This window comes from Seriola lalandi, unplaced genomic scaffold (genome assembly GCF_002814215.2).
Source record: "Seriola lalandi dorsalis isolate HSWRI2012SDOR001 ecotype SW California unplaced genomic scaffold, Sedor1 jcf7180002054901, whole genome shotgun sequence".
In the NCBI taxonomy this organism is placed as follows: domain Eukaryota; kingdom Metazoa; phylum Chordata; class Actinopteri; order Carangiformes; family Carangidae; genus Seriola; species Seriola lalandi.
The window spans coordinates 6,387,357-6,405,059 of NW_019525453.1; the positions used below are offsets into that span (position 1 = coordinate 6,387,357).

The window sequence follows — 17,703 nt, forward strand, 5'->3', positions numbered from 1 at the left end:
ACACACACACACACACACACATGCACAGCCGTTTTATTAATTTGGCCAAATATCAGGTGTGCTTGCCAAACTTTTCTAGTATAATTAAATAAATCAATGGTAAGAGAAATAGGACTTCATGAGTCTGTTCCAGGGGAATGATGACATAAAAAGAAAAGAGAAAGACCTTATGTAAAAGCCTGTGCATGCATGAGTGTGTGTGTGTGTGTGTGTGTGTGTGTGTGTGTGTGTGGCTGTAGCAGGAGGTATGCCAGTTAAAATGCCACAAGAATTCAGCAGTTTCCAGGGGGAAGCGACTGAGGCAGGGCTCAGGGATCTGGAGATTGGGAGGAGCTCCGGCAGCGACTGGAACTGCTTTTAGCAAAGAAGGACAGATGTGTTTGAGTCTGCAGGACGGCTGCACATACACAGCTGCTCCAGATACATGACCGACTCCAAACCTTCAAACCTTTTCCAGACTACAGACAACAATGGTCTGGAAAACAAATTTGTGACTCTTGAACAAAAGATGTTCCTCTTATGTTTGACGTTGTTGATTCTCATGCCAGGAAATTACATTGAAAACAATCAATTAAAACATTTGTCAATCGATTAATCAGATGATCCACTGGAAATTTTAAAAATCGGTTCACACCAAAAATGATCAGTTCCAGCCTTCTTTGTCTCATTTGATATGAAATGTATTATCTTTTGATTTTTGGACTATGAACAATAAAAGCAATTTGAAGAGGTCATCTTGGGCTTTAGGAAAGTGCAGTGGGAATGTTTCACCATTTTCTCGCATTCTAAAAACAAATTGAGTCATTGAGTCATTGATTCGTCAAATGTGCAAGCGCCTTATATTTAAAAGTGCCCTCTCAGGTTTACAGCCGTAACTGTTTAGTATTGTTATCCACAAGATTACAATGTAAGAAATGAAACTGAAGTGTCTGCACTTGTATAGTCAAACATATACTAGGGCTGAACTGCAGATATTTCCCACGTTGCTCACTTATCATGGAGAATCTCATCAGTACAAAGGAATCTGAGTGACTCAACGCGTCAGACTTGCACAATTCTTCAGGACTAGGAGAAAATGTCAGTCTGGAACACAACTAACTGAGTGTTGGTTCTTTTTTGCTTTATAAACAGGACGTATGGTTTTTATTTTCACTTTAATAGAGTGTCATGTCTGTGGAGCAGGCTGCTTTATTATTAGCCTGCTGGACAGACGCTAACACACTGTTAACACAATAACAGTCCCGCTTCTGTCCCGTTGCAAGTTCAATAATACCACGCAATGCTTTTCATTCACACAAACATTTGTTGGAAAAAAAAAATAAAAATAAAATAGCTGAGAGGGAACACAAAGGAGCTATTCAGGGTCTGGAAGTGTTGGGTGGTGCTGCAGGGAGGCGGCTGCCCTGGACAGAGGTGCCTCAGTTCAGCATGAGGGATGATGAACACAAACATACAACGTACCTTGAAAGCCAACACTGATATATATGTATATAACATATGTACATATAAGCTATTTAGGTCCTGATTCTGACCAGTTTTCAAATGATTAATATTTAGTTCTATATATCATCACTGTAAAACACTGAACCGTAGTGCAACTTAAAGGGCAACTACACATCGAAGCTTGTTTACAGGTCTGGTTTGGGGAGTACTCATGAAATGAATGAATGAATGAATAAATGTCCACCCTTTGATTTTCTTGACAAGCGCTCGTCCGACTGACTTCAACACTTCTTGGATGACTGAGAATCTTCACAGACATATATGCGGGGGCAGCAGGGTGGCTCAGTGGTTAGCAGTGTTGCAAGAAGGCTGTGATTTTCAATCCACTGACCAGCTGCCTTCTGTGTGTGTGGAGACCACAACTTCTCCCTGCATGTGCATGGGTTACCTCCCACAAATATTCCCATTTAATTAATAATAAATGAACTTACACTTTACTTACCTAATCATTTAGTGTCAGCAGTGCTGCTCGTCAAACTTTACTCAGGTCAGATTTGTATGTAGAGAATCAGTAAAGTGGGGTCTGTCTCCAGGCCGTCTCCGGTGTTTCTGATTCATTCACCAGGTGGAGACACACAACGTAGACGGTACCCAGACACACACTTTCAGTTAACTCTGTGTTGCTGCTGGAGACCAGCTGTTGTACAACCCTCGAGTCTAAGGTCATTTGTCCATATACAATTGTTTTTTTACCGTCTGCTAGGGAGGAAATTGCCATCATCTTTATACCTTAACTTGTAATTTTACATTAAATGAATGACTATGTACATACATTATCTATGTCAGATTCTGTCTCACACAGTAATGCTCTCGCTTCCTTAAATAAATACTGCTGAACGGCTGCTTGGCACCCGAGGGAGACAGTGGAGGTCTGATGACTCTGAACTGGGCCAATGTGTTGTTTAAACCGAACAGCACAAAGTTTCCCCTCAGCACCGGACGTCCTTCCCTCCTCCTTCCCTAAATGGCATTTTGGATCTGGTAGAAATTACAGCTGGAGGAATTGATGTCATGGAGCTGAGAGGGAGGGCGATAAAAATGCAAACAAGCAGGCAAACATGAATGAAAGAAAAAAAAAGGACTTGACCACCCTGAAGCAAAGGCTTCGGGTTAACCGTCCAACTTTCGCTTTCTTTCAATTAGTATTTCCTCTTCTTATGAAATCAAACCCATTAATGACTGATCGTGTATTTGCAGCCATAACAAAAACCTCCGTAGTACCCACTTCTGTTCCCCTTCCTTGAGAAATTCTGCAGAAATTAGCTGGAAAACGCCAATTGTTATTTCAAAGGAACGGGCTTGTGTCCAACACATTTAGAAAGAACAGACGATAGTGAGAAACGGGTTTGACTTCCATTTATTTACTTCTTTCGAATCTGTGACCTCAAAATGCATGAGTGCAATATACATGTATAGCAGAAGATACAATCAGCGGATAAATATAAAATTCAGTAAAATAGTACTCTAGTCATGTAAACTCTGTGACACAAGTGTTATAAATCACTACATGCCTGCCCATTTACCTAAACCACAACATCTGAGTGCGTCTTATTTTCATTATCAATGCACACTAGGGTTTGCTCAACACTAGTTTGAGGTCGGGTGAAAGTTGAGAGGGGTGAGGTGGTAAGGAAGTTTGTCAGGCAGCTAAATCCATACAGGACAGGACATCTGTAACAGGTTACCATGACAGTCCGTGAGTTTTTCCATGACTAAGTTTGTGCACTTCCATGGCTATTCTTCCCTCCTGGTTCGATTTTCGTAATACCAAAGACAAGAACAGTCTGGTTTCCACTTCAGTTGGGATGAAAACCACCATCTAATTCAATGACTGTGTTAAAGCTGGAAATCAATTCCACTGTATTCCTGTAGAGTGATGTAATGGTAAATTTTTTCTCCATCCAATCAACATCTTTACAGCCTCCATGATAATAATGCAGGAATTCCATAACCAGTAGGAACATTCTCTGTAGTAATTGCACTGTGAGGGCCAGGACTGCAGCACTGAGCACTACTTTAACTCTAAAACTCTTAGATCTATAGGAATATATAGGTATAAATAAAAGTACATCAGAGAGCAAAAGTCTTCATAACAAAAAACAAAAACTTAAAAATGGACTGAGGGTTTTAGTGTTGGCAGATGAAAATTTTACATGCTTGCGGTAGAAAATTGTTCTTGCTCGCTAGAGTGGCGTCTAAAAGTTCTAAGTGAAGGCAGCTAAGTCACACCATTGCTGTGCATTCATACGGCACTTAACATGATGAACAGGTTACCACAGTTACAAGTGATATGTGGCCAGTGTGTACAGCGGTTAATGTACTGTACATATGAAAGAAATGTGCAACAGCTTGACTGTTTGCTGGGATTATCCAATAAAAGCCATTGGATTTCCACTGTTTTAGTCCCCCGACTGCTAAGAATATGTTTTCATGTACCATAACTATTAATAGCAATTATAAAAGGGGTTCCCATTTCTTGAGAAAACTTTTATTTGAAAGACTGCTGTGTAACAAAGATGACACAACTATCCTTAGGCAACAGTTGCAGCTTTCACTGGGATTGGTGGTTCGTATTTAAGTAATGTTATATAGGGTTTCCTGCTTTTTTTTTTAGTTGACTTTATTATTGTGGCTAACTGGATAAACATTGTACCATTAAGCAGGAAAAAGTAAGTCAGGAGCATCAGCCCCATTTGCACTTGTCACTTAAAATGTGTCATATCAAAATGCGCCTGATTGCATCTGTCTTGGTTTTTCCCGGCTTCATGCAAATAAGGGTCAGCACAAAAGGTGGTTTAATGAACCTCCAAAAATGATCAATTTCTGCACCTTTGGTTACGACAATAACAGTTCAGCTAGCTACCTAACAACTAAGTCAGTCTCTTTTGGTTGCATTTACACTTCGTTTTTTTTGCTATTTGATAGCTATCGGACGTTCCCAACGAGCATGAGGTGCAAAGTGGGATTGGGATCATAGTTCATCGATCATGTTTCCCCAATCTGTGAAACCGTGGGACCCTTCAACCAAGTTGATTGCAGTGTGAACGCACAGCGAGGAACAGCGTGCACATTCTGTGAGGTTCATTCCCTGCTTACTCTACATTTAGTGGGCAGAGGGGTGTTTGACATTTAAGAAGATTCAACCCTTGTCAGTGAGGAGAGGGGGCTCTTCTAATGGGGGGAAATACACCAGCACACAGGTGGTGAGATAATGTCTTAACAAGCCACTGGAGATAATTACAAGAACATAATGTGGTCATTCTAAAGACTGTTGTTTTTTAAATCTAGATGTGGATGTCTGTAGTCATGGCAGTGTGGTCCTTCTTTAGAGTGATGATGACGATGAATCATTCAGAGCGGTGACTGGTCTCAGCTGTGGTTTACCAGTTGTCTAGGAAGTCGAATCCAGTCTTCAGGATGCTGCTGCTTGTGTTGAACTGAGGAGAAGGAACAAGCGGACAGTGTGGGTGAGACGTGGGAGGCTGAAGACATTGTAAAGTGCACAATGACTGACTAATAGACACAGCTGCTTCTTAAATTTTTGCTTAAGTAATTCGATGACTCATTTTACTTGTTTTATTGGATTGTCTTCAGTGAATTCATTGCATGATGGGATCTATCTAAGTGTGTCCCATTTCGTTTCCCTGCTTTTTATCAAGTTTAACTTGTCTCGTTTTACACCAAGCCTGTTTTTTGCAAATAAATTCTGATGTGTTTTCCCATTTGCTTCAGTTTGTTTGGGCCCGTGTGAAAGCTGTGAATCAAACTCTGCTGCAGACTAAACAACTAGACAGAGGGTGAGAAGGTTGGTTTGGTTCGGTTCCAATTGGAATGTGGTGCGGTTTGTTTTGGGTGTGAAAGCAGAACAAGCCAACCACAGGACTGTGTGGTGTTGGATTTAAGCAGGAATTCAAAATCTAAACTACAATAAAACCTGATTTCTGATTGTGAAGAAATGTCAAAGAATCGGTTTTAGTCGCCCATATAATTGCGCAAGATCATTTGGTAACAATGGCAACATATGGCTGTAGCACATAATTAAACCAGTGGTGTATTATGCTTGTGTCCTACTCCGCAGTTGCTCAAAAACAACTGAGCTAAAAAGAGCAGCCACATAATAACCATTACCAGTAATATTGCAATACGAGACACAGTTAAGTGCTGCACGACTCGCTGTCAAGTCTCTGGAGTTTCATTTCCATGTAGCGACGATGATACAAGACGCCAGTCACCAAAACATCCCATCGAATGAGTTACCTGTCAGTCCACAGAACCTATTATTTACAGCTCCTCGTTAATTTCAAAGTCAGTGTGAACAAAAATGTTCTTTCATCCAGACCAAGTGAACTGAACCACAGTTGTAATAAGTGAACTTCAGAAGCTTGGACTCAGTGAAGAACCCCTGACACTGTGTACGCTGCATTTCTGGCCACATCCAAATCAGTGACATCACGGCAGGTATTAGCCTTTCACTTTCCCTGTAGATATGTGGAATGTGATTTGAACTTCCTATAATATCCAATTCACAATATCCAAAGCAAAAGTAATACTTAGAAACTGTGCTTGTGTCATTCTGAAACCTCTCTCTATCTGTTTCAGAGCTCACCTGGGAAAAGGTGGGGCTGTTGGGTGAAACTTCCTCCTCTCTCTCTCTCTCCACACTGGCGGGGATGTTGGAGGGCTTTGACATCATGTTGGAGGAGAACACTTCATCCACGGTGATGCTGACCGACGGTAAGGTGCTCTGAGATCGCTCCCATCCCGCCACTGTCGAGGACACGCTGACAGGCGGGGCAGGGTTTGGCGAGATGGAGATGGACGCCGGCGTTGCACTGACAGCAGTGGGGACAGGGGGCGGGGGAGCAGGAGGTTTGGGTGCTCTCTGCTTTGCGACCCTGGTAGGAGGTGGAGGATGGGACTCTACTGCCTCAGGCTCCTTTGAGGTGACAGAGGTCTCCTGTAGAAAAATGGCATTTTTAGTGTCACTGATACAATTAATATTCGATTTTTATGGATGTTATTTATGTTATACACAAGATAACACAAGTTAAAAGTTACAAAACAGCTCAAAAGCGGGGCTGTATAGTTGTTAATTTTATATTTAAGCTTCTTGAACAGGCATTGAAAGCAGTGTAGGTGGTTCATGAGGCTGTGCAGTGAAAAGAAAAATCGAAGTAAAAATAAAGTGCAGGAAAGAAGAAAAGAAAGAAGAGCTAAGTAGGGCATCCAGAAAAAAACTAGACATCATTGTTGCTTTTTTTACTGCAAATTGGCTGCATTCACCATCTGCTTCTCTGACACTTGTGGAGGCTTCACAGATGCCATTTATCTCAGCTTCAGGCGAGACTCTATTTCAGGATACATAGTGTGATAACAAAAGTGACAAGTGTTGGGGTGGGTACTTGCCTCCAATCTGTTGTTTCTTAGAAACTATCACAGACCAGAAATGGGATGTTCGCTCCTCAACATTTAAAAGCAGCCAAAATATATGAACATTTTTTGCAGACGTTACTTGAATTGACAACACCAACAGATAGTAAGGAACGCAGTGCTTACCTGTCGGAGGTAGGAGGGGAGGGATTTCTCCCCTTTCTCAAGGGATTTGATCTGGCTGGGAGTCAGAGACTGGAAGTCAGCTTGCTCCCCCTCCAGCCTGGACCTCTCCGCACTGATCTTCCAGAAAGACGACTCTTCTTCTGGCCTCCGGCCCTCACTGACGGACACCTTCACAATCGTACAATAACACATTTAATTGAGGTCAAGGTTATACAAAGAGCAATTCCTATTGGACGTGTGTACAACACAAACAAGCCAACAAAGCACTAGTTATGGATACAGCAGGCTGTTGTTATAGGACAAACACTGTGATAATCATACATAAAACCCAATTTCAACAAAAACATTATCACATCCATACAAATAAATGCAACATGTATGTCAATAGGTTTCGCTCAAATGTGTTACTTTATGGCAGATTTAGCAAAATCAGGTCAAATTTATCAAACTGAGATTTTAGTTAGAAAAGGCTAATCATACCTTGGTTCCATGCTGATTGGAATGAGGAGCCTTTGCAGACTTTGGGTCTGCATGCGAGGCACAGATCCCCTGGTCTGCAGAGCCTGATGTCAAGCTGAACTCCAGCTGACTCTGAAACATGGAAAATCAGTTTTATAGCAGCATCGCACTTTAAAGAAAGATTCACCTATGCTTACATAATCCCAGATATGTCAACAATAGACAAAGTAGACAAAATCAGCTGCGACCTTGTGAATGCATGATTATTTTTACCTTGGTTTCCCATGAGAAGGGGGCTGAATGCTCATCTTGCCAGGTAATATCCTAAAAAGAGACACAAGCTGAAGTTACAGTTTCAACTTACACACAGTGTACTCAGGGGCTCAATGAATGGTATAACAGAACTTATACTCTTATTAGTAAATAAACAAGTTATTTTATTTTGACTGTAAAAGCTTAGTGTCTCTTTACAACAAGGAAAATAAATTAATTATACACAAATAAGCCAAAACATTATGACTCAAAGATGAAACAAACAACACTTATTAATCTTGTAACAATGGTGCATGTAAAGGTCTGGGACATATTGGACAGTAAATGAACACAGTTGGTTCTTGTGTTCAAAGTGTTGGATGCTGGAGAAAAGGGCAGGTGTAAAGACCTGAGTGACTTTGACAAGGGCCAGATAGTCATGGCCAGACAACTGGGTTGAAGCATCTCCAAACTGCAAGGTTTGTGGGGTGCTTCCATCCAGCAGTGGTGATTACCTACTGACACTGGTCCAAAGAGGGACAAACCAAGAACTGGTCGTGGGGTGTTGGGGGATGAGCTGTGAAAAGTCTGATTTGTAATATACAGGACTTAAATGGATCTTGTCTTAACCTCTCGGAGCCAGATACAACAGGTCACCTAGCAGAGTTCTTGAAGGGTCAATGTGTTGGTGGGCCAGAAATGTTTTGGTGGCACTAAACAGCATCAGAGGCAGGGTAGGTGTGATCATAATGTTTTGGCTCATCAATGTGAAAAGAGAAGGCAGTAACATCATAATACAACAATACAAATGTTCATGTTCAGGCCAACATATACATATGTTTTGCTAATATTTTACAAAATAAGAGCAGCAGAATTTCTGTGAGACGCTTGTAGTCATCAAATTATTATGGCCTTTTTACAAATAATAGCCTATTGTAAAGCTATCCTACAGAAGTGAACGTTTTACTATTACATCTATCTATATATCTATCTATCTATAATTAACCTGTACTTAGGCTCATGTGGTCACTATGACGTTTACCTACGTATTTTAAAGGCTACGTGGCTAGTTAGCAACAATGACGAAAAGGGCTATCCAGACCTTTCAACACACCCACAAACATATAAAATATAAACTCAAATGTGGTTTAAATACCTCCTCTCCGAAATGAACTATCTTCTGGCCAGTCTGAATGAGCAGTTTGGGGTAACAGACCACTTCGTCACGGTCAACTCTATGCATAGCGTATCGGGCTCGAATATGGGGATCCATCATCCAGTTGTCGATAGCGCTGTCCTGCTCCTGCGGCGTCATTTTCTCCCAGGACGAGCCGTGCTTCTCTTTGATTTTCTCCCTCTCCTGCATTATTTTCTTTGCCATGGAGTTGATGGAGGAGAAATATTCGAACTTCTTTTCCTCCATCCTGTGGGCATCAAGCCCCGCTACCGTCGCGGTGGCCATCTTTAGCTGCTGCCAGCTGTTGTTATTGTGAGGAAAAGGAAACTGGTGTTCATCGCCGTGTGGGCGGTGGGAGGGACGCAATCAGTTTCAATGTGTGTGTTGACGGTGCCATCTTGTGGTCGTTTTCAGAAGATTGAGCTCTTTTTCTCAATAGTGACTTCATTGCCTTCGACTTTAGCTTCACTTACCCTTATAGTTGTTTCTATGCATCATAATTTGGTGCTGAAAAAATAATGTTGTAATGTAATATAAAGCTCCCTGTCCGCTAAGCCACGACGCTGAAGTTGGCCTCCGGTCGGTAGCTAAATAAGGGAAACCACTTTGAAGTTACATTGGGATTAACCTTTCTGAGGACGGTTCGATGCTACCTACAACAAGGTAAAAATTCCCTAACACATGTCTTTGTAAAGTTACTTGCTTATGCAGACATGTTAATCTAACATGAGTGGTGTCTCTTGCCAACTGATGAATGTAAATATAATTTTCACTTCTAGTTTATCAATTCATCATTCAAATATCTGAGTCCTTAGTTTAGTAGCCAACTGCAAAACCAATATAATGACTTATGGTAAAAATTATTTTAAGTAGTTGTGCTGAATATTATTATTATTATTATTTATTATTTTATTGTTTTATTTATTTAATATCTGTTTTGTGTTGGAATTTGGAATTTTTTTGAAAAAAAAAAAGTTTTAAAAGATATTTAATTTTCTGTATCTAAATCAGTGATTTATAGGACGTCAAATGTAATTTCAATGATAACAACATAAATTATGAATTATGTATGGGTATAATGAAAGAAACAATAAAACACAAACAGAGATGCACTAAACTCCAAACATGTTTTAATAAGTTATGTGCTTCCTTAAGGAATTCATCAATCAAAACAGTCATATTAAAAAACCAAACATGAAAAACAAATGATTTCTAATTAAAATATTTACAGTTCTGAAAGTCATCCTTGAACATTTAACCATTTTGGTAGAACTGAAAAAAATACATTCAAAAAGAAAAGTAGCAATAAGAGCCCTTCAATATTTCTTTAGAACAAACACGCCTATAAAGCTACACAGTGGCTTTTAGCTAATACGAATTGGTACAATGATAGACAAAGGTATCTGCTGTAAGTAAAGTTGTATGGACAGGTCCCTGACATTCAGCCCATGTACTCACAGGCCACAGCAGAGTGACTGCAGTAAATGTTAAAGGTCACAATTACCAATTGTCACTTAGGGGCTGCAATATACAAAAGTGCCTCACAAAAAAAAGAAATAAAAATAAAACCACAAAAACTCAGGAAATTTTAAAAGTTGGCTTCATTGACACTTCAATATATTTTATTCTTCTTGTGCATGTTTAAATATTCGATTACTCCCATTCACAAATAGTCTACATATACAGTATGGCTCCAAATTTTGATTTCTGCAATTTTTAAGCATCATATAAATAAATAAATAACTCTTGCAAATGTAGGCCCAGGTTTTATTTACCCTCCTGTTTGCTTGTTAACTATGCAACAGTTTAAATTTTGCACACTGGATCTAAATGGTGTTCCTCAGGCTGTGCTGTGACTGGCATTATGGAGGCTAAGCTACTCTTTTTTAATCAGACCTTCACCATTGAAATGTGGGTGAATGGCAATAGCAGCAGCTGGAACAGTTTTAGACCTTTTTCTGGATGAGCGACAACAGGCCAGGTAGAAGATCTCTGCTACGTTGAATAGCAGAGAGATACAGGACATTACAAGCATGAAGATGATGAAGATGGTCTTCTCAGTGGGTCGAGACATGTAGCACTCTACAGTGAAAGGACATGGAGCTCGGGAGCAGACGATTCTTGGGTCCATGACGAACCCGTACAGATAATACTGCCCCACAATGAACGCTACCTCCAGAATGATTCTAAACAATATGGAGGTCATGTAGGTTCCGAGCAGGTTGCCTTTAATCTCGACATGGCCTTTATCGTCAGAGTACTTGGGAAGCTTGACGATTTCACTGCCAGAGTGAGTTTGCATGTATTGCCTCATCTTATTCTCTTTGTGGATGACGTGGAGCACATGACCGAGGTAGACCAGCGTCGGTGTGGAGACAAAGATAATCTGGAGGACCCAGAATCGAATGTGTGAGATTGGGAAGGCGAGGTCGTAGCAGACGTTCTTACAGCCAGGCTGTTTGGTATTACAAATCATATTGGATTGTTCATCACCCCAAACCTGCAATGTTCATATGAAAACATATTATTATTACTTGCATATGGTCAACAGGGACTGAGAGTGAAGTTTCTTTCATAAAGGAGTGTTTAATTTAACACAAATCTTCCAGAATCTACTGCTAGCATCCACTGAGGCGCACTGAAGAATTGCTGTGTGCAATTAGTGGCTAAGTATTAAACAACCAGGCTACAAAATGACATTCTAGACATAAAATGTTGTGGTTGCACAAACATTTAATAATGTTTAAAGTTAAAAAAGGATTTTAAATAGGTAAAAGTATATGTTGTTTTTGTTTTCAACAGGCTAAATTTAGAAAATCAGACCAGAATTGTCTCCAGCCCCAGTGACTCTTTATAAAGTACGCAGACTGATGGAAAACTTTAAACAACCCTCATTTAAAGATAAAGAAGATAAGGATCTTTAATAATAAGATCCTTAATAATGCAAAACCTGATGATTTGTTTTAAAGTTGAATGCAGCACTATCTGAATACTGGCTGGGTTTCACAGCTATGGTTCCTCAGGAACTGTGGATCTCCATTATGGTCACCAGAGGGTGTTATTTCATCTAAACGTCCTGGGCTTGCAGAAGTAATTCAGTGATGCACCACTTATGTATAAAGCTACTGTGAACAAAACAAGTAGAAACACACCTTCTCTGCTCCAGCTCCGAGGATCATGATCCTGAATATAAAAAGTACGCTGAGCCAGACCTTCCCGATGACGGTGGAGTGAGACTGGACCTTGTCCAGCAGAGAAGAAAGAAAACCCCACTCTCCCATTGTCTCTGAAAAGTAAATATGTCAACTGATTAATAATGATTACTGATAATAATGATTAATACTGATTAATAAATGAGTGGTTTCATGAAAACCATGCAGAGTGATCTGATATTCCAGTCCTCTGAATACTTGAGACACCAGTCATATGGAAAGGAAGAGACGAGAAGAGCTCTATTGAGAAAATAAAATTGTTCTGTTTCTCATTTAGCCATTATATGTAAGTGATTAATTACTAATAGTTGGAGACCCCACTACTTAAAACAATCTCATTCATGTAACCAACTATATCCAACTGTATCATATATCCAACTATTCATATAACAAGAGATCTATTGGAAAAACCAACAGAACATCAGTTACCCAGTTGCTATTTGCAGTAGTTGTCAAATCTATGTGAGAAAGGAAAAACTTATGAAATTGTAATTAATCTTATGTTTTCTCTAATTAATAATTAATTTTTTGTTCTCTTTTAAATGACCACTCTGTAACTACATATAGCCTATCACAAAAGTATAGATTAAAGCGTTCCATTATTTTTTAATAAATGGCACTACGTGATGTAATGGATGATAATTGATTAACTTGAAAGGCAAACCATCATCTTCAACCGCAGCAGAACACTTTGTTTTACAGACACGATCACATGCTGTAAAATCTCTAATCTATAGGTTGTTCAGAACGTAAAGAAGAAGCTGTAAAAACATATTGCATAACAAAGACTTATCTCAAGGTATCTCACTATGTGCTGTATGTTTGGATGTTAGATAGGAGAGGAATTTATATTCAGCAGATGTTTGTATGAACGGCTGTATCTATAAATATAATGCTTTTCATAAAAGAAAGAGCACTTTAGTGTGTTCACAGTGTTTTCTAACTGCACATCATTGCACATCATCTAATCATAGAACATGTCGACAATACATGGATAATACGGATTTTTATCCTGATGGATTAAGGACAGTGCTTCAGTCTGAATGGTCAAGTAGTAAGGCAAGAAAATATATTCATAATAATAAATGCCTATATCCAACCTAATATACATATGTGGCTGTAATAACAAGATGATGTGGTATCTTAACCCAAAAATAATAGCATTAAATTTAAGTTTGAAATCATTACATTCTATATTTCAATTTCAAAATCTTACCTTTGAATTTAAAAAGTTCTTCTTCTAGACAAGCAGAGCAGTCACCAGCTGTGGTATTGAATGACAGAGAGCCCAGTGCACCAGACTAAACCCGTCTATGGTACCTTGAACTTTAGATTTGATGAATTTGCGCAACAGTGTGAGCTGTCACGTTGTCATGACATCTGAAAATGATAAATCTCAAGTGGAGAATTTTGGGCTGAGCACTGAAAAGATTGTGCAGGTTAATGATTGACAGTGCTATAAAGCAAAATCCAAAGCTGGTTTATGTCACTGTTCATTATTGTCATCACTGTATGATTTTTCATCATATGTAGTAAGTATTCACTAAAGCAGCCCTTGACTGCTTTTACATTTTACATTCAAATAGATGTGCTAGTTACATATCTACAAAGCCAGTAAATAAATAAAATGAGCAAAGAGACAGAGGCTAAAGTTATGGACACAGTCTGCTCACCTATACAGACTAATCCAACCTACTACAATAACCCTACAATGAATTCTACGTGACGACTGAGCAGTCACGTTCATTCTTTGTTGAGACTGTGTCAACGAAAAGGTTTTTTTCTTCATACAATGTGATTTACACAATGTCTAAACACACCGAGGCACAGTTCACAGTTCGTTCAAGTTTCGCCTTTCAATTTTCTATCTGATGTTAATGTCCTACGCCTTATATGAAATCATTTAAATTATCCATGAGTCAGAGGTGGTGGCTAATATCTGACACTCTACCAACCACTCCCTATTCTGACGTGACTGACGCATCGATTAATCAATCAGTTGAATAGATTATGACCAGAACATGAATCAGCAACAATTTTGATCATCAGCTAATTATTAAAGTATTTTATAAGCTAAAATGGGAAGCAACGTCTGTGGTTTCAGCTTCTCAAATGTGGATGTTTACTGTTTTTCTCTTTTATTAGAGTAAACTCAATATCTTTGGATTTTTGATTGACTGTTGTCACCTTTGGTTCTGGGTAACTGTGGCTTTCATTTGTATAGAACAAACAATTAATCATTTAAACTAGAAGATAATCAGTAGACTAATCAATAATAATCATCTGTTGCAGCCCTACAGTATTAAAAGTGTGAATCATACTCTGTAAAAGTAAGTTGTTGGACTGGGAAGTGAAAAGTGTAAACGTGTCATCTAAAATGAATAGATTGATGAAAAAGCTTTTTTTATCCGACTTTTTTATTTATTAATTTATTAAAAACAATACAGCATACAAAAATGTTTTTCTACTTCATCAGTAGAAACAGACTCTTCACCACAATCATCATCATCATCATCATCATCATCATCATCATCATCATTCAATAAGGAAATTATTTCAAGTCCTAGATAATGAACATGGGAATAAGTTAAAGGACACATTCAATAACCGAGGATAGACAAACTTCTGCTCACTCAGATAAATACATTATCAGTATTGCACATTTTCCATTATTAGATTTCCATTTGAAAAATACAAAATAAATGTAAATTTTTTCAACAATGTGGCCCTTTAATATTGTTGATTTACGCAGACTCTTCCCAGCACATAATACCACATTATTACACAGTGATGAAGCTTTTCTTTTTATTGTGTCATGATGTAAGAAATCAGTCTCTTAGATGTATTTGAGCCAAAAAAGCACTGGGGGATAATCTGAAACAAGACAAAACATTAATACATTAATGGGGACATCTGTGTTTTTTTTTTTAATGACCACTCAGTAGTCGTTTCTCCTCTTTGGCCCCGTCCAGGCTTCCTCCAATACTGTGACTGCTCTCGAGCTCCATGTTCAGCTTGTTCTGCTTGAGTGCGTCCTCTGCAGTCGGCCACCTGGGAGCTGACAGGCCGGCAGGGTTCTCTGCTGAGGTAATCTTGTGACTGCGATTCCTGGACCCACATCTGACCCGGGTGCAAATCAGGTAGAACATCTCAATGAAATTCAGCAACAGAGAGACGCAGGCCACTACCAGCATAAAGATAATAAAGATGGTCTTCTCTGTGGGGCGGGACATGTAGCACTCCACAGTGAAGGGACAGGGCTTCCTGGAGCAGGGGAACATGGGGACCATGACGAATCCATACAGGTAGTACTGGCCCACTATGAAGGCACCCTCAATGATGATCTTAACCACGAGCTGAGTCAGGTAGCTTCCCAGCAGGTTCCCCTTGATCTTCACCTTTCCGTTCTCATCTGTGTATTTGGGCCTTTTGAGCAGCTGGTTTCCACCGGGGCTCGACAGCAGCCCCCTCAGCTTATTCTCCTTGTGGATGACGTGCATGGCGTGGCCCAGGTAGACCAGCGTCGGTGTGGAGACAAAGATGATCTGGAGGACCCAGAAGCGAATGTGCGAGATTGGGAAGGTCCAGTCGTAGCAGACGTTCTCACAACCAGGTTGCTGTGTGTTACAGATGAAACCCGACTGCTCGTCGCCCCAGACGCTCTCAGCACCTGCACCCAAAACCATGATCCTGAACAGGAAGAGGACGCTCATCCAGATCTTCCCGATGACTGTGCTGTGTGACTGGACCTTGTCCAGTAAGGTTGACAGGAATCCCCAGTCTCCCATATTTATAAGTGATGTTCAGTTACTGATCTGTGATGAAAAGATGAAAAATACAGTAAATACCCAAGCTAATAAATAGGTTAAATCGCTCACTTTGTTTTTTAATGAGCCTACACCATACCTTATTAACTAAAACATTAACCATAACTTATTATTTAATCAAAATGCCACTGTTGGAAGAAAAAGGCTCATTGTTCTGTTTAATTTAGATAAATAATTCTGTTTTTAAACATGAGAAGAAAGTCACATCAGAGCCTCCTGGACCTTCAGCTAGTTTCTCAGTACTTAGTATCATAAATAAGTAATAAATAAACAAATAAGTAATTATTATTCAGAATTTTGAACAGAAGAAGATAAAACCCAGCGGCATTATATTGATGAGGCATAAAGGAAGGAGGCGTAGAAATAAATAATATGAAGCTTTCCTAAAGTAAAGCTTACATCAATATTCTGTGTAACACAGTTAAAATAAATACATGTAAAAAAACAAACAAATCTCATGCTATTAATGTACAGATGAAGCAATGTAATGGACATTTGAAGTAAATTGACAACCCATCACTTACATACTCAAAAAATTTATATAAAGAAAAAGATCTTTGATATTTTTCAGTTTGTATAGTGACCATTATTGACATTTGCTAATAACACTTTTCTTTGTGATTTGTCAAATGATCAATTATCTGTAGGAGAGAGCAGAAATCGTTGCATCTTACCTGCTGATCTGGAAGGAAAGGACTGACTCCAGGTGGGATAGATCACTAACTGAAGTTGAACCTTGGAGTTGTGGGTGAGGACAGCAGGACTCATGAGGTGGGGTGAGGGACCACATTGTGTAACACACATCTGGCTTCAGTGTCACGTTGTGCCCGTCAGCAGCAAAAAAAAAAGATTGACAAAGATGAGAACAAGAGGACAAGAGTGTAATAATTGACAGATGTTCAGAGACCCAGCTCTGACTGGCTTCGAATTTTTGAAAATAAACAGAAAAGAAAAGGTGTGTAAATCATTAAAACAACTGCTTTTGTTTAAATATTCAGCATGTATTTGACTGTGGTTATGATGAAGTATGGAAGCATTTTGGTGGCAAATTCAAATCATTATCTAGAGATGGCACCATGTTGAACCAATGTATCACTCACTCATTAACTTAGTCATAAATCAGAAATAATAATTGGTAAAAGAAGAATGCAGATAGCCTCCACCCACATGTATTATCATTAGTTATTAAACTGCTTCATTTACAGCCAGTATCATCAGAGTGGGAATCATATCCCAAAATACAAAATCAGGCATTTTGGCACAGTCTTTGAAGAAATGTTATAAAACCACATGGGAAATCAAAAAACCACCAGAAATTTAAAGGGCGAGTTTTATCGTAAATACACATCTCACTGTTATGTCACTTGACATTGGCCAGGTTTCAACTGCAGTTTTGTGCACCATGTTTTTTTTTTTTTCTTTGGTTTCTTTTTTTTTTTTTTTTTAGAAATGTCAACAAAACACAAGAGATAACAACAACAGGTTCCCAGCAGCTGCCTCTGGGTTGGAAATGGTTTCCTGGGACCTGATACGGCAAACGCCACAACACGAATTAGAGAAAAGTGTTTCCATTTCAATTTTGCGAAATATTATTTGTCAGATCATCTGAAAACCAGCTCATGCAAGAGTAGAAATGTTTTCTTTTTCCATTACTCGTTTTTAAGTTCACAATTTCAAATTGCGCATTAAGCAGGTTAATGGAAATGCTCCGCATAAG

The 17,703-nt window shown here is 39.2% G+C and overlaps 3 protein-coding genes across 3 annotated transcripts; all 3 read right to left on the reverse strand.

The window, feature by feature from the left end:
* Nucleotides 1-2,844: 2,844 nt before the first annotated feature.
* Nucleotides 2,845-9,272, reverse strand: cunh1orf198 (chromosome unknown C1orf198 homolog). Its single transcript, XM_023430083.2, has 6 exons — nt 8,927-9,272; nt 7,792-7,842; nt 7,540-7,650; nt 7,060-7,227; nt 6,110-6,460; nt 2,845-4,940 (listed from the first exon to the last, which is right to left on the reverse strand). The coding sequence occupies exons 1-6, from the start codon at nt 9,230-9,232 to the stop codon at nt 4,884-4,886; spliced, it is 1,044 nt and encodes a 347-aa protein (XP_023285851.1). The 5' UTR covers nt 9,233-9,272; the 3' UTR covers nt 2,845-4,883.
* A 788-nt stretch (nt 9,273-10,060) lies between these two features.
* On the reverse strand, nt 10,061-13,533 carry LOC111672616 (gap junction Cx32.2 protein-like). The gene is made up of 3 exons (XM_023430084.2): nt 13,376-13,533; nt 12,100-12,233; nt 10,061-11,447 (listed from the first exon to the last, which is right to left on the reverse strand). Exons 2-3 carry the CDS (start codon nt 12,226-12,228, stop codon nt 10,824-10,826), a joined length of 753 nt encoding a protein of 250 aa, XP_023285852.1. The 5' UTR covers nt 12,229-12,233; nt 13,376-13,533; the 3' UTR covers nt 10,061-10,823.
* Nucleotides 13,534-14,803: 1,270 nt separating this feature from the next.
* gja13.1 (gap junction protein alpha 13.1) lies at nt 14,804-16,815 on the reverse strand. The gene is made up of 2 exons (XM_023430013.2): nt 16,661-16,815; nt 14,804-15,974 (listed from the first exon to the last, which is right to left on the reverse strand). Exon 2 carries the CDS (start codon nt 15,945-15,947, stop codon nt 15,087-15,089), a length of 861 nt encoding a protein of 286 aa, XP_023285781.1. The 5' UTR covers nt 15,948-15,974; nt 16,661-16,815; the 3' UTR covers nt 14,804-15,086.
* Between the last annotated feature and the right edge of the window lie 888 nt (nt 16,816-17,703).

What these genes read in the sequence shown, in the direction of transcription:
- gja13.1 (XM_023430013.2), bottom strand. Translation starts at nt 15,947, where the DNA reads ATGGGAGACTGGGGATTCCTGTCAACCTTACTGGACAAGGTCCAGTCA.
- cunh1orf198 (XM_023430083.2), bottom strand. Translation starts at nt 9,232, where the DNA reads ATGGCCACCGCGACGGTAGCGGGGCTTGATGCCCACAGGATGGAGGAA. An exon ending in TAGTTCATTTCGGAGAGGAG is followed by an intron (nt 7,843 to 8,926) that starts GTATTTAAACCA and finishes GTCTCTTTTTAG; the next exon opens with GATATTACCTGGCAAGATGA. An exon ending in CCTTCTCATGGGAAACCAAG is followed by an intron (nt 7,651 to 7,791) that starts GTAAAAATAATC and finishes TCCATGTTTCAG; the next exon opens with AGTCAGCTGGAGTTCAGCTT.
- LOC111672616 (XM_023430084.2), bottom strand. Translation starts at nt 12,228, where the DNA reads ATGGGAGAGTGGGGTTTTCTTTCTTCTCTGCTGGACAAGGTCCAGTCT. An exon ending in TCGGAGCTGGAGCAGAGAAG is followed by an intron (nt 11,448 to 12,099) that starts GTGTGTTTCTAC and finishes TGAACATTGCAG; the next exon opens with GTTTGGGGTGATGAACAATC.